This window comes from Capra hircus, chromosome 13 (genome assembly GCF_001704415.2).
Source record: "Capra hircus breed San Clemente chromosome 13, ASM170441v1, whole genome shotgun sequence".
Lineage (NCBI taxonomy): Eukaryota > Metazoa > Chordata > Mammalia > Artiodactyla > Bovidae > Capra > Capra hircus.
The window spans coordinates 27,492,788-27,507,207 of record NC_030820.1 but is presented as its reverse complement, the minus strand read 5'-3'; the positions used below and the strand labels follow the sequence as shown (position 1 = coordinate 27,507,207).

Sequence of the window (14,420 nt, the reverse complement as noted above, 5' to 3'; positions counted from 1 at the left end):
TACTGGCTGATGACAAGTTAAGAAGATCATATGTTTGCGGTGGGCTTCCTTTGTGGCTCAGCAGTACAGAACCTAGCTGCCAGTGCAGCAGATAAGGGTTCAACCTTGTGTTGGGAACATCCCCTGGAGATGGGAATGGGAACCTACTCCAGTATTCTTGCCTGGAGAATTCCATGGACAGAGGAGCCTGGTGGGCTACAGTCCATGAGGTCACAAAGAGGTGGACACAACTGAGAGGCTGAGCAAGCATGCACACATGTGTGCAATAGCCCTTAATAGGTCTAGATCTAATAGCTCCTTTAATGATATTATTTATAGAAAATATTTTATATCTGTATAATTTCAGAGTCATCTTTAAGTAATATTTATTAAGCACCTTCGGTGCAATACAGATACCTTGGTTCAAAAAAAAAAAAAATCCTCTGAGGAAAGAAGATTCTTAAAAGAGAAGCTTGCATCTGGAGTCAGTAATCCTCCCCCGATTCCAAAGAAGGAAGGGGAGGGTGTCTCGTTTTGGTTTTTTTTCTGGTAGTGGATTATTTTTTCTTTCACTAATTTACAGTGCTATCTCTGGCCCTGTTTCCATTAGGAGATGAAAGCATGGAAATTAAAAAACAAATTACAGGAATGAGAAGATTACTGAATGACAGCGCTGGGAGGATATATCAGCGTGTGGGCAAGGAGGGGGAGAAACTTAAAGAGGAACCCCAGGATTTGGATGCGATCTGGCCTCAGCGTTTGAACTCTGCAGAGGCCCCCCCGAGCCTCCACCCATCTTCCCGGGGTGCGTGGAACGAGCTGCCACCCCAGAGCGGGCAGTTCTCAGGGCAGTATGGCACCCGCTCCAGAACCTTCCAGAGCCAGCCCCACACCGCTGGGAGCTCCAATGGTATGGCCATCCTCAGATGCTCACAGTCGTCCCAATATGTTTTCTGCCTAGAAACATTCAGTATGTTCTTCGAGTTCTATATAGTAAACCCTCCTTTAATCACGTACCTTAATTGAGTTATTTTAAAAGACAGGGAAGATATAAAGGAAAAAGAGTATAAAAAAATCTAGACTTGAGATGCAGGAAAAACTGGGGGTTCTCTATTAGAAGGGATAGTTTCTTGATAGACACTTTAGCTCTTTAAGAAGTCAAAGCCATCACTGGCTGAGATACAGATATTATTGTCACAAACAGCTGAACATTAGGGCAGAAAGAGCTCCACTGTGTCATTAAAAGAAGCTTCCTGGTCACATGGTGCATTATTAACACATCCCCTTGCTAAGTCCTGGGCTTTCTTCATTACAGGACGAGTCACTTAAAGGGAGGACTCATGACCCCGCCAGTCAAGTGACACCTTGACTTTAACCTCCCCTTCAAGCTCCTGAACCAAATGATCCATATTTTATAACTTGCTTCATTCAGGTTGACAATTATTCCTTTAAAGTAAAATTTCCTTAATTTAAATTCCTAATGGGTTTTTTTAATTAATTGCAGTACAGTTGATTCATAGTGTTGTGTTAGTTTCAGGTGTACAGCAAAGGGAATCAGCGATACACTTAAATATATCCACTCTTTCTTAGATCCTTTTCCCATGTAGGTCACCACAGAATATTGAGTAGAGTTCCCTGTGCTATCCAGTAGGTTCTTATTAGTTATCTATTTTAAATTCCTAATTGTTAAGGGGGAAAAAACTCAAATGGCAATTTTTTTTTTCCCAAAGCATAAGGAAAAACTTGATTTCTCCATTCATGTTAATTTTCCCTCCAGTAACACTGTTATTCGTGTTATAAATTACATACAGATGTGCAGATCTGTAGTTTTAACAAAGGGAATGAGAAGAAAGGAAGAACACATTTCTAGTTTCTTTAAAAAGTTAAGGATTCCCTCCCCCCCCACCCCCCGCCGTTCAACATCCTTCAAGAAAAAGACAACTATTGTGATTTTTTTTTAAACACAGTTTGTGATAACCAGTTCAAAGGTATAAAAAGCCATCACTAGCCACTGCTGAAGAGAGAGGGAGGGACCCCAAGAGATGTATGGGTGTCTTCTGTCTCTCTTAATATTACATAAGCCAATATCAGATTCTCATGCTGGCGTGCTTCCAGGTTAGAAAGAGATGGCTCTTTAAAGAGTCCTTAAAAATAAAAAGGTAGTTCTCTTTAAAATTAGAAAATGATTTATAGCAAGCTGAAAAGGATTGGTTTTGCCTTCTAAATGATATAGACTTGGAATAATGACTAGGAATATTCACAAAGTCCTCCTAACTCTACTGCCGTGACTAGAGAAATAAAATGGCCTCAGGTATCTATGAAGCTAATAAGCGCCCCCATCAGGAAGTATTGAGTGAATAGTGTTCTATTTTCCAGGCCCCAACAAGGATGGTGGATTTACTTTGAAAAATATTAGTAATGGTCAGAGGTACAAACCTAAATTCCCCCATATTTGTCTTAAAATACTTCTGTGTTAATGGAGTATTGTCGATTGGAATACATTTGGTATCTCATTGGAGTTTTAATTTAATCATTTGTAGTTTTAAAGTTGTAACATCTCATTTTGCTACAACTCTGAATGTAAATAATTGTGCTGCTCCACACATTAAATAGTCCATGGTTCTGCTGCGGTGAAACTTTCAATAATTAATATTTGCAAAGAATGCATATTGTAGGGTGTAAATTACATTTAATATATAGTAAAGAATATAGCTGGACCAAAACTGGAGTACTTCCCTCTTCCACCTGTGAAAGAACCCAAGTGAGAGCCGTCTGTTATCCTGATCACCTTTAAGGGAACCTGGATACTGAGGCCAGGGGTACTGTACTGAAAGCATGCTTTTCCAAATGTCCTGTTTTATTCCAGCAATAATAGGAAGATATTTGTTTACATGTAAGGAAAACAGAGTAGGACAATTGTATGACATATTAAACAGTGAAAAGGGCTTCCCTGATAGCTCAGCTGGTAAAGAATCCGCCAGCAATGCAGGAGACCCCGGTTTGATTCCTGGGTCGGGAAGATCCACTGGAAAAGGGATAGGCTACCCACTTCAGTATTCTTGAGCTTCCCTTGTGGCTCAGCTGGTAAAGAATCCGCTTGCAATGCAGGAGACCTGGGTTCAATTCCTGGGTTGGGAAGACCCCCTGGAGAAGGGAAAGGCTACCCACTCCAGTATTCTGGCCTGGAGAATTCCATGGACTGTATAGTTCATGGGGTCGCAAAGAGTTGGACACAACTGAGCGACTTTCCCTTTCAAACAGTGAAAACGAGACTAAAATGAAACTGAAGAACTGGGAATGGACGATGTAGAAGGGCACTCTTTTATGAAGCTGGAGAAGAGCCAACACACCAGCAGCACATGGACCCTCCCAGACCCTGCTGCCCCCGCTTCCCCCTACCCAGACATACCACACCCAGCACAAAAGCAATGTGTTGACAGTTCTTAATTTTTGGAATCATATGGTTAATGCTAAAGCTATCTTTTAAATAGTTAGATACATTTAACTCTTAGTATAAACTCTCAGGACGTGTGCAGCTACCCAGTTTGTTTGGTTTTAGATAAAGGCTGTTCACTAGATAAAGAGCTAGTTTTTTGTGCAAAATAGCACAAGTGTGTTCTTGGTAAATGTTTTCTGTATCGTTATCTGAGATGAACTTGGGTGACAGTGGTGGTGGGGCGCTGTGACAGCAAACTGTGTGTGTCCGTTCACACAGGCTCCGCCACCCCATGACACGCCACACGCCTGGCAGTAGAGAAACCTGGACGGCTAGCTAAAGTCAGACCCCAGCAGGCTGTGAAAATCACCGGGCACCTTTTTTATTTTCCTCTTTATAATCTTGCTGTTGCTTGGCGGCCATCATTCTCTCTTTTCGTGCTCAGGAGAACTTCCAGTGGTGAATTCATCGGCTGGATCCAACTGCTGCACTTGTAACTGCCAGTCGACGTTGCAGGCCATCCTCCAAGAGCTCAAGACCATGCGGAAACTGATGCAGATTCAGGCAGGTACGCAGATCCGGCCTCAGAGGGAGGATCTTCAGTGGGGATGTTCATTATGCTTTGATTACGCTGTGCCTCCCACCTTGCTGTCTCACCAGCAAGGTTTCCTTTATATATATACATATATATATATATATATATATATGTATATATATAATTTATTTTTAAAAATGTTCATGGAAGTATAGTTGATGGGGTACTTCTTCAAGCATCCATTTTTCTCTGCTTTTTCCAGAACCCACCTTCCTGTTAGCCAGTCTCACAAATGCTTTCTGGCTGATACTGCTCAGTCCTTCTGTACATGCGCTTCGGGTACTTCACAAATGTCAGCTAATTAAACTTTGGAACAATTACACCCGAAGGTGGGCAGAGCCCTTTGGCTCATCTCCCTACTGTAAATTGACGAGGAGGTTCATGATGGGGAAGGAGGTGAGAATGGCTCATCTTCCCTCCTGAGGGGCTCGGTTTGAGGGGCTGTGTGCATCTTACAACCCTCGCTTCTGCACAAGCCCACCCTGCCTCCCACACTGGGCTCCCTGTGACAAGTGAGGAGCCAAGCAGCTCTGTACATGCAGAGGAGCCCTTAGGAAGCCTGGGCTCTGCTGGTAAAGATTCCAGAGTATCAGCTGACACTCAGGCTCTGCTTGTGGCTTTTCTCCCTAACATTAAGGTCAGAGAGGCTCCGAGACACCTCCGGTTTTGTCTTTTTACTTACACGATGCTTTTGTTGTTGTTGTTCTCGCTCCTGTTAGACACGTTGAGGAACAGAAGAGCAGTGAACTTGCATTTTAGGGTCAGAGTCCCAGTCTCCCCTGTCTTGGCTTGGGTGACTTCTCTGAACCTCAGATTTCTCATCTGTAACTAGAGTATTAATATCTAACTCACAGGGTTGTTTTGAAAATAGAAGAGATAGTAAATGCAGCTGAACTCGGTAAAGCATGATCTGAGCCTCAGCTATTTTGTCAGTGTTGTTACGAAGACTTGGAGCATTTCTTAGAAGTCTGGAAGTCTAGGTCCTTATTACAGTGGCTGTGATTTCTAGTCTCCAAAATTAGGAGAGAAAAAGCTTTTTTTGTCATAGGGGAACTTCACGTGCTGCAGTCCATGGGGTCCCAAAGGGTCAGACACAACTTAGCGACTGAACAACAGCAACAGAAAATAATAAATCATTTCATTAAGCCTTCCACTTCATCAGGGAAAACTGCTCCTTAAGCTGGAAAGTGGCCCAGTCATATGTAACTAACTTCCCCCCTTTCCACTGTAAAGGTATTCAGACAGCTCAGAAATCGTCCTTGGTGCCGTTTAGTTAATTCTAGTAAAATTTTAATATTCAGTGATGTGGTTTGATACTTAAAAAACTTAAACATATCAGTCACCCAAGATCACGTGCAAGTAAAATGAGCAAAAGGTTTTCTGAGAAGCAACATCTAATTTTATGCACTGGATTTAGTCTTATCCTAAGGGAAAAAATAAAAGCATTTTGGTCAGGCCAGTAAGCATTTAACTCACCTTGTTCCACAAGGATAATCTGTGTTCTTATTAACCCAGCAGAGGCTAACATCTCCTAAATAAGGAGCTCAGAAAGAAAGGTTACTTCATTCTGTACAGATTTCTTTCCTCAGAGGAAGAATTTGTTAGCACTTAAGAAAATATGCGTATGAAATGGTAATGATTTATTTTGTTACTTAAGCTCCTTACTCCCCAAATGGCAAACTACAAATTGCAATCATTTAAATCCTTGACTGAAGCCTTTTGAGAATCTATTAAGTAAATGCCACTGTGTCTCCCTGTTTCCTTTTAAGAACCTTTGCAGATTAGGGCAGTAAACGATCCCAGAGCTGTCAGGGATCCCAAAGGATAAACTGAATAAATTAGTCTCCTTTAATTTTCTTAAGCTGAAGAATCTGTGTTGAGTGAGTAGATTGACTTTAAGGTTTATTACCTATAAAATGTAGATTTACCTTCTACTTAGAAAGTTTCACTTTTACTTCAGGGAGAAGGCAAGGAATAAGATCAAGCGATAAGATCTGGTTCGAAAGAACACAGCTCTGTCCAGACTTGCAGAAGGAGAAGAAAACCTCAGACCCTGTGTTCTTTAAACTCGAAACATTTTCGCTTTTAATTTTGGAAAGTGAGGCTTGGTGAGGCTGGAGTCCTAGATCACTGATGACTGCTTCAGTTGTCTAACTTTCCAAATGGAGACCTAGCCTCAGCTGAAAATTCAGATCTAACAGAGAAAAGTTCCAGTCCGGCTTATATATTGGGGATCACTGGAGGAGCTTTTAAAAAATCCTGATACCCAGGCATCTCCCTGGGAAATTCCAGTCCCAATTAGTCTGGATTGAGTTTTCTTTTAAAGGTGAATCCAATGAGACTAATGTGTAGCTGAGGTTGAGAACCAGTGAGCTAGACTGCTTACTGCATGGGTGATTAAAAAAACTTTTCAGTGCTCATTTGCAGTGCAAGTAGTGTTTCTAATACTTATTTATAAATTTCTGTCCAGCTGAGAGATGCAGATATCAAGTTCAGAGTACAAATATTCCCCATGTACAACCTGATAAGAAATGATCCATATGTGCATGTCAAGATCTTTAGGTTTTCATCTGGCTTACTTTCAGAGCTGTATTTCTGTGAAAAAGCAGCTGTGGTCATAGTTTTAAAAACCGTATTAACACATGAAGATTTAAGTAATAATGCCATATTTCCCTACTAAACTTTAAATCAGAGTATTTTTAAATGGTTAACAAACACTACATCTTGAAGGGCACCTCTGAGAACTGTAATTACCATCCTTGATTCCCTGAAGTATATATTCAACATCAGCACTCAGCTCTCAATGAGCACTTCTCGTCTTTGGAACTCAGACTGTTCCTGGACCTTACTGATTTGTTCTTGTACTGAACTATATTTTTCCTATTTTTCAGCTACATAAAACTGGATTATGGAGAAGCAGCCTGGTCAGAACGCAGTAGCATAGTGTGTGGAGATGGCTGATGTGTGCACTGTATTGGTTTGTGAGGCAGGAGTAACTGGACCTGAAATTGACCAGCAGACCTAGCCCACATGCTTACTGGTCATTCTCAAGTGATGCTTTTGATCAGACTTGCCCAAATGAGCATCATTACCCGACTTTTGTTGATTTCAGCACCTATAGGTTGCTGGCTACCAATCAATTTAATCTCAAGTGGAGTATTCCCGAGATTGGCTTTCCAAAAAACATAGATGTCTACACCTCAATTTAAGTTCTGGGGTTCTTGGTTATACAAAAATGTCATGTGATGTGTAAAATCATGCTTCGCTGTTTTCCTATAGCTCATCATCCTTTCCTCCTATCAGTTACCCACCAGGTAATCAATTAGCCACCAGCATTTGGAGGAGAGTTTTCTCTTGGGTTTTTTCTGCCTGTAGACCTTTTGAAGGCAGCATTTGGTCACGCTCAGGTTCAGCGTGAGATTGATCTTGATGTGCCTCATCCTCCAGTGAACCCATTTCAGCCTCAGTTGATGGAGCAAGAATATTCTCCTAGGTTAGACACACATGCCTGTACCATATTTTTGTTTGTTGTTCACAGTTGGAACCCAAAACAGACAACAACCCCCAATTTCCCTTATCTGCTCCCAGCGAACTGCCGTCTCGCGCAAGAGAAATAAAAAGAAAAAAGTGCCCCCAAAGACTATGGAACCTCTCACTGTGAAACAGAAGCCCAGTGCATTGGAAGCTGAGAAGAAGGCTGCAGGGGCCCCCGAGAATTCCAGTCTCCCCGTGGCTGAGCACCCCTCCCCTGGGGAGAGCCACATTCTAGGATTCGGCATCGTGCTCGAATCACCAGCCTCCGATGTAAGTTGATGTTTTCTAGCTGCTCATGCTAATATGTAACTTTCAGACACTGTGCCATATTTATACACTTTGCCCTTCACTAGTTCTGCCCAAGAAAACCAGAGAAACTTGCAGAATACATGTGGGAAAGAGGAAAGGAGAACTCTTAATGCTCTCCTTGCGCAGAATTTTCTCTTCTGAAAATCTTAGGCCTTATTTACCTCAGCATGTTTCCATTCTCTCTGAAAGGAGAAGGGTGATGGAGTAAATATTCTGTTCACTAATTTCGTTAACATTTGTAATTTCGAAGCGGCCGTTTTCAATTTCCTCAGCATAGAGAGCTAAAAGAATGTAATTAAATCCTTTGTAGATGGACATAAATGAGCAGAACCCTACAGATAAGGTCACACCTTTCTAGAAACACAAACTAATAATAAAAAAAGAGCAGTACTCACACTAATTCTATTTTATAGATGCAAGGATGCAAGCCACACTGCTAATTAGGTTGCAGTGCCGTGCCATTGAGTCTGTGTAATGATAGGTTAACACTCTGCAAAGGTTTTTCTATTTTAATATCATAGCTCGAAGGTCGTCACAGCCCAAGATACTGGATGGCATCTAAGACAACCGTCTGACTTACCGTTTTAGAGTCACACGGCCATAAACGAACTTAGCAACGTGTTTTGTTGGCCACAGCAAACTTGCCTTAGTGTCTGAGTACGCTGATGCTGTGAACCCCAACTTGTTGGGAGAGTTCCTAAAATAAACCAGAACGAGTGGGCTATTATTACCAGATGGCATAGGATGAGAACCCTGCTGAGAACTCCCACAGGCCTATATAGGATGCAAGTGTGGTCCTACTCTTCAACTTTAAATAAGAAATACATTGCTATTTTAAAACAGCATTCCTTTCACATTGGAGAAAGACAAGCTGCTAGCTTGGGTCTTTAATAAAGGGAGGCAATGAAAATGATCGTCTCGTGACTTTATTGGACTAGAAAATCACTTGAACTTTTATCCCCTCCTTGATGAGAAGAATTCATGTTTGTTTTTTATCCACAAACATACACGATTGTTAAGAAGTCCTTCCAGACTAAAAACTTAGCCTTAGAAAGTCATTAATGGTGACAGCCTTCCACCCTGGACTAGCTGGTTCATTTCATCCTATCCGGTTGTTATTGTAGCTGAGGCCCTAGGTTCAAAACCCGTGTCAATCACACATTTGGAAGCAGAGGCAGATGATACCCCAGCACAAAGTACATTCAGCCTGAAGCAGCTTTCACAATACTTTTATATTTTTCTTGAATTATTTAGAGCCTTCTTTCCTGTGATAGGCATTAGTGTATCAGTAGCAATCACTGGAGCTGTGAAAATCATCTTCTAAATGAGTCAATCTCATGCTAATCACTGAACTTCCTCCTTTTTTAAATTTTTAAGCTCTAAACATACTTCAGAGATAAATTGAGAAAGATCTGATAAAGGCTATATGTACATTAGTGAAATAGAACTTTCCTTTACCAATGTCAGAATGCCAAAAAAATAATTTGCTTTTTATTCATGATGAGTTTTGCTAACAAGAACTATTAAATTTAAAAAAGTTCATTCAGAATTGTTCATGAAGACTCAGGGGCTGACTATCTTTGATAGAAGAATAACATGCTTCTTAAAAAAAAAAACCCAAAACTGTATATAGATGTTATCTTTATGTTATCCAACTGCTTGGCCCTTTGAGTCATCTGTTGAATGGAAACTAACTGCCCTTAGAGAACCACACAGTGAGTCCATCAGTGGAAACTGTCCTCCGAGAGTCTTGCTGGCATGGATGAGGCTGGCCCCTTAGGTGGTGGGTCCATCAGTGCTGAAGGTGTCTAAATTTAGATGCCCTTCTCGTCTTTTATTATTCCTTAGCCATGAACCTTTTACACTTTTGTGGAAGTCCAGAGGAGAAAATAGAAAATAGATAATGATCTTATAGGAATTCTTCTATAAAACTGCTTGGAGAAAAAAGTAATAAAGCAGGATTATATGTAAGTAGATGGGCATTATGTATCTGAAGACAGGCTCTGAAAATACCCAGTGTTGAGGAGATTAGGTCCAGAATTGTAGGAGTGGGCATGTGGGCCAGTATGTCTGGAGCAGCCTTGTGGCTGCGCTGGTAGCACATGATCACGCGAACATGGGCTCAGCAGTGTATCAGACGGTGAAAGCCCCAGCGTGTTATCCGAGGCCCTTGGCTTTTTTATCTTGTGGGCACTAGGAAGCCACTGCAGGTTTCAAGTAGAGGAATAGTCATATATCCATGTTTAGACAGGAATCTGGAAGCGCCTTGTGGATGACTGATCAACACAGAGAAGAGACCAGAGACCAGGAGACAGATAATTCCAGGCAGCCAGGCAAGAGATGGGTAGAGTCCAGCCATGAGCAGTGAAGGGACAGAGAAGTGAGAGGCGCCCAGGAGGTACCCCCCACAGGGGACCTGGTGCCTTGGGAGAAGCAAGCCCCACATGTCTATCCTGGAAAATGAGGTTAGTCAGTACTGACTTCCTTAACTGAGACAGGGAAGGCAGGAGCAGGCCTTCATTTCTGGGTGGGAAGTAACACGAGGTTGAGTATCTTCAAAAAGTCCAGTAGATGTTTGAAGCCCAGGAAAAATATTAGAGCTGGAAGCAATGAAAAAAAGGACACATAAAACCTGTGCCTTTGTTGCTTAAAAAAAAATTTTTTTTTAATCAGAATTTTTAAAAAATCATTTATTTATTTATTTTTGGCCACACCTTGCAGAGTGTGGGATCTTAGTTCCCTGACCAGGAATGGAACCCGTGCCCCATGCAGTGGAAGTGCAGAGTCTTAACCACTGAACTGCCAGGGATGCTCCTTTATTGCTTTTTAAATGTAAAAAAAAAAAAAAAAAAAATTCACTGTAAATTGTTTAAAGTTCACAATGTATGAAGTTACCTTTTTTATGCTGTGGCTTTTAGCATTGCCCAAATACAAATTTGTGTGTCTGGGCACAAGCAGGAACATGAGGGGCTGTGGATCACTGCAAGGGGACCACCGAGCCCCTGACACCTGATGGGCAGCCCTGCTCAGTGCGGAAAAGCAGGGCGTCCTAGTCAGCACTACCCGCAGTAAAGAACCTCAAGCACGCAGGGAACCCTGCCCCAGTGCCTGGCCCAGAAAAGGTGCTCAGTAAACAGCCACGCATCGCAGCTGCATTAAGCACAATATACGAAATCACCTTATAGAACTTTGGTTCTAGGATTTGGCTTTAATTAGAACCCTCTCCTCAGTTTAATGTGATTTTCCCTCCTTCCCCCTTGGCTTCTCAAGGGCAGGGATTAAATTAAAAAATAATAATAATAGTAGTTGTAGTTGTGTTTGTGTGCTATCCTTTGTTAAGTAATTTTTCAAATTTCATCCTTACTCTTTGAGGTATTATTGTTATCCTCAATTTATAGATAAGGAAGGACTTCCCCGATGGTCCAGTGGCTAAGAATCCATGCTCCCAGTGCCGGGGGCCTAAGTTCTATCCCTGGTCAGGGAACAAGATCCCACATGCCCACAACTAAGACCTGGCACAGCCAAATAAATACCTTTTTTTTTTAATCGATAGATGAAAAGACTGTGGCATAAAGGGCTAAGGAGCCTGCTCGAGCCCATGCAGTCGGAGGTGGAGCTGGTTCTCAGGCCAGGGCTGAGTGCACCCTGTCCACCAGTGCTCGACTCAGTGCCGGCACTAGCCCAGCTCTGGTGTGTGACCACCGCTCACTGTTCATGAGGTGATGGCAACACAAAGGAGAGGAGAAAGGTTAGACTATGGCTTTGTATGCTGGCTGGTTGGTTGGTTTGGGTTATTTATTTATTTGGCCACACCCTGCAGATTGCAGGATCCTAATTCCCCAACCAGAGATTGAACCCATGCCCCCTGCAGAGGAGGCTCAGAGTCCTGACCACTGGCCTGCCAGGGAAGTCCCCGTGTATGCTGTTCACTTGGAAGTTTCCAGGGGAGACCTTCCTGGTCAAGGGTATAGCTCTGCAATGTCCAGGATGTCTAGTCAGGATCCCCAGGCTAGAAGCCCTGCGTGTAACCCTGACAAAGGTACCCACCCTCACCTCCCTCAGTTTTCCCTGAGTAAAATGAGAGTAATAGTAGTACTGACCTCACAGTGTGGGCCAGCTGGAAGAATTAAATGGCATTATCTATGTAAAACACTTAGAATAGTACCTGGTACCTTTTTAAGCACTCAGTAAATACTGGTTCCTTTTTAAACCGTAGCAGTCCTAGCTAAGTACCTTTATAGGGATAAATATAACTTTGTTAAGTAAACTTACAAGTATATACACTTGAGCAAATACACATGAACTAATCGTATTTTTAAAAAGAGAGTGGCCAGAAATGGTTCTCTCTGGGGGCAAGATTACTTGACCCATTTTAAGTTAGCGCATTAAATAAAACTGAAATCTGAACTGCACAGAAGCAAAAACAGAAACCCCAAACCAAATTTCAGGTTTAAACACAATATTCAATTCTTTCTTTAGGAGTTCCCAACCCAGTACTCTATCAGGACTCAGAGAAGACAGGTGTAAATGTTTGACAGTTTTCCCTACCTAGTTGGATTTATTGATTTTTTTTTTCAGAGTAGATACACATGGCTTAGGTTTACTTCCTTCTTGTTGCTTCCTGTTTGGCTTATTGATTGGTCTTGATGAAACACTAAGATCAGTTCTTTTATATTTTAAATATTTTTTAAAAAACATAGAAGATGTTTCTCTATTTTCTGTAGTTACTGTGAATATTTTCCAGTAATCCCAGATTACACAAAAGTTATCAGAAGATAAAGCTACATATCCATCAACTTAAGATAATTTTGTTAATGTATGTCATTCTTAAATAATTTAAAATGAATTGGTGCTTTCAACATAAATAGCTACTGAATTCAGAATCTGTTTCTTAATTTCTTCATAGCCCAGTAAGTAAAGTAACCCACTGGGAACTGGTAAAGCATGTCCACCAAGCAAGCAGTTTTTTAATTTATTCACTGACACATTGAAGTTTAAGGCAACGTATGCTTGAGAGTTAAAGTTCTAGTGCAGACTGCCTGGGTTCACAGCCCTACTTCACCACTTAGCTGGATAATCCTAACAAGTCACCTAATCTCTCTAAACCTTAGTTTTTGCATCTGCAAATTGGGGATCATGAAAGTGACTGCTTCATAGGATGATGAGAATTGAATTAGGAAACCCATGTAATGCAGGATGGGCATGCTAATTATTGCACCATTGTCAAGGGCTAATGAAACAGTCCTCGCCCTTCAAGGACCATATAAGGAAAACACATAGGCAGTAATCACAGGGTAATGGGATGTCAGCGGAGATGTCCTCTGCTCGGGGTGTTAAGGACAGGCTCTCCGAGGTGGCCATTTTCTCCAAAGAGCAGTTTCCATGGAGTTGTGATGGGAGAGATTAGACCACAGTGGTTGAAATCTTATGAAACATTTTGGCTCAAATAGCATGAGCATAAATCAAGCCCAAGTCCACAGAGTCATTAATTTACTACCTGAGAAAGGAAGGCACTGAAATATCTCATTCTGCAGGTGCGTGGGGTCAATTTCAAACTGTACTGCCTTTCCCTTTTTTTTTTTTAAGTTAATTAAGTTAGTTAGTTAGCCACACCTTGCAGCTTGCAGGATCATAGTTTCATGACCAGGGACTGAACCCTGGGTCGAACCCTGGGTCCTGGGCAGTGAACGAGCCAGGTGGGTCCTAACCACTGGACCGCCAGTGAGTGACCCCCTATGTTTTCTTTTCTCACTTTAAATTCTACCAACATTTTGTTGAACAAAAATCAATCAAGGATTGGCTCTTTAATGACTTCCTGGTAATTATCACCCTATTCAACATTCAGTGTACGCTAGTCTAAGAGATTATGTACACTTTTTGATACAGCTCCTGCCTGAGCATTTTTCACTCATTACAGAACATCCTTTTTACACAGTGGGTCCACCCACTCTGCCCCATCAAAGCAGTGGTTCAGGGCTGTGCCACATCCACAGGTCACACTGTTTGGGCCATGACAGCTGAACCAATAAAATCAGGTCTGCCTTTCAATCCAGTGGGTTCTTGAGTCTGCCCAGCTCACTGGCCATGATCTTGGCATGGCTTAATAAATAGTGACAGTAACACTTGCTAAATCTACCTGGAGCAGACCTGAGTTAGAGGGAACATTTTCAGTATTTCTCAAAGAGAGGCAGATCACATTTGCGAGCAAAACAAAATCAGTTATGAAAGGGTTTTGTGGGTGTTTTTTAATTTCATAAACTAAAGCTTATTTTCCTAGAAGTATATCTAGTGCACTGCTAAATAAACTCTTAAATGAGAATAACAGATCATTGTATATAATAATGTTATGAACAGAAGGACTGAATTCACTGTTCTTATAAGTTTTGTTATACATTTTCAGTTCAAAAGCAGGTAGTCTTACTTGAAAGACTCCTTAAATTTTCATCCATAGATTCCTTTATAGGTTTCAATCTTAAGCCAGTCTGAAACTTGACTAGGTAGCAACTCAAGTTTACAAACTATTGTGTATAATTAATTAATTTGAGATTGAAAATCTGGGACTAATGC

General features: G+C 41.5%; 1 protein-coding gene across 5 annotated transcripts in view; it reads left to right on the top strand.

Moving 5' to 3' along the window:
- The window catches only part of BEND7 (BEN domain containing 7), an 85,049-nt gene that overhangs the window by 28,858 nt on the left and 41,771 nt on the right, over positions 1–14,420 (top strand). For 3 of the 5 annotated variants that reach the window (XM_018057123.1, XM_018057122.1, XM_018057125.1), the window contains exons 3-5: positions 590–889; positions 3,861–3,983; positions 7,549–7,814. In XM_018057123.1, the coding sequence (XP_017912612.1) occupies positions 590–889; positions 3,861–3,983; positions 7,549–7,814 (689 nt within the window). Of the gene's footprint in view, positions 1–589; positions 890–3,860; positions 3,984–7,548; positions 7,815–11,406; positions 11,981–14,420 lie in introns of those variants that run through there. The other 2 variants (XM_018057126.1, XM_018057124.1) reach the window with 2 other exon arrangements.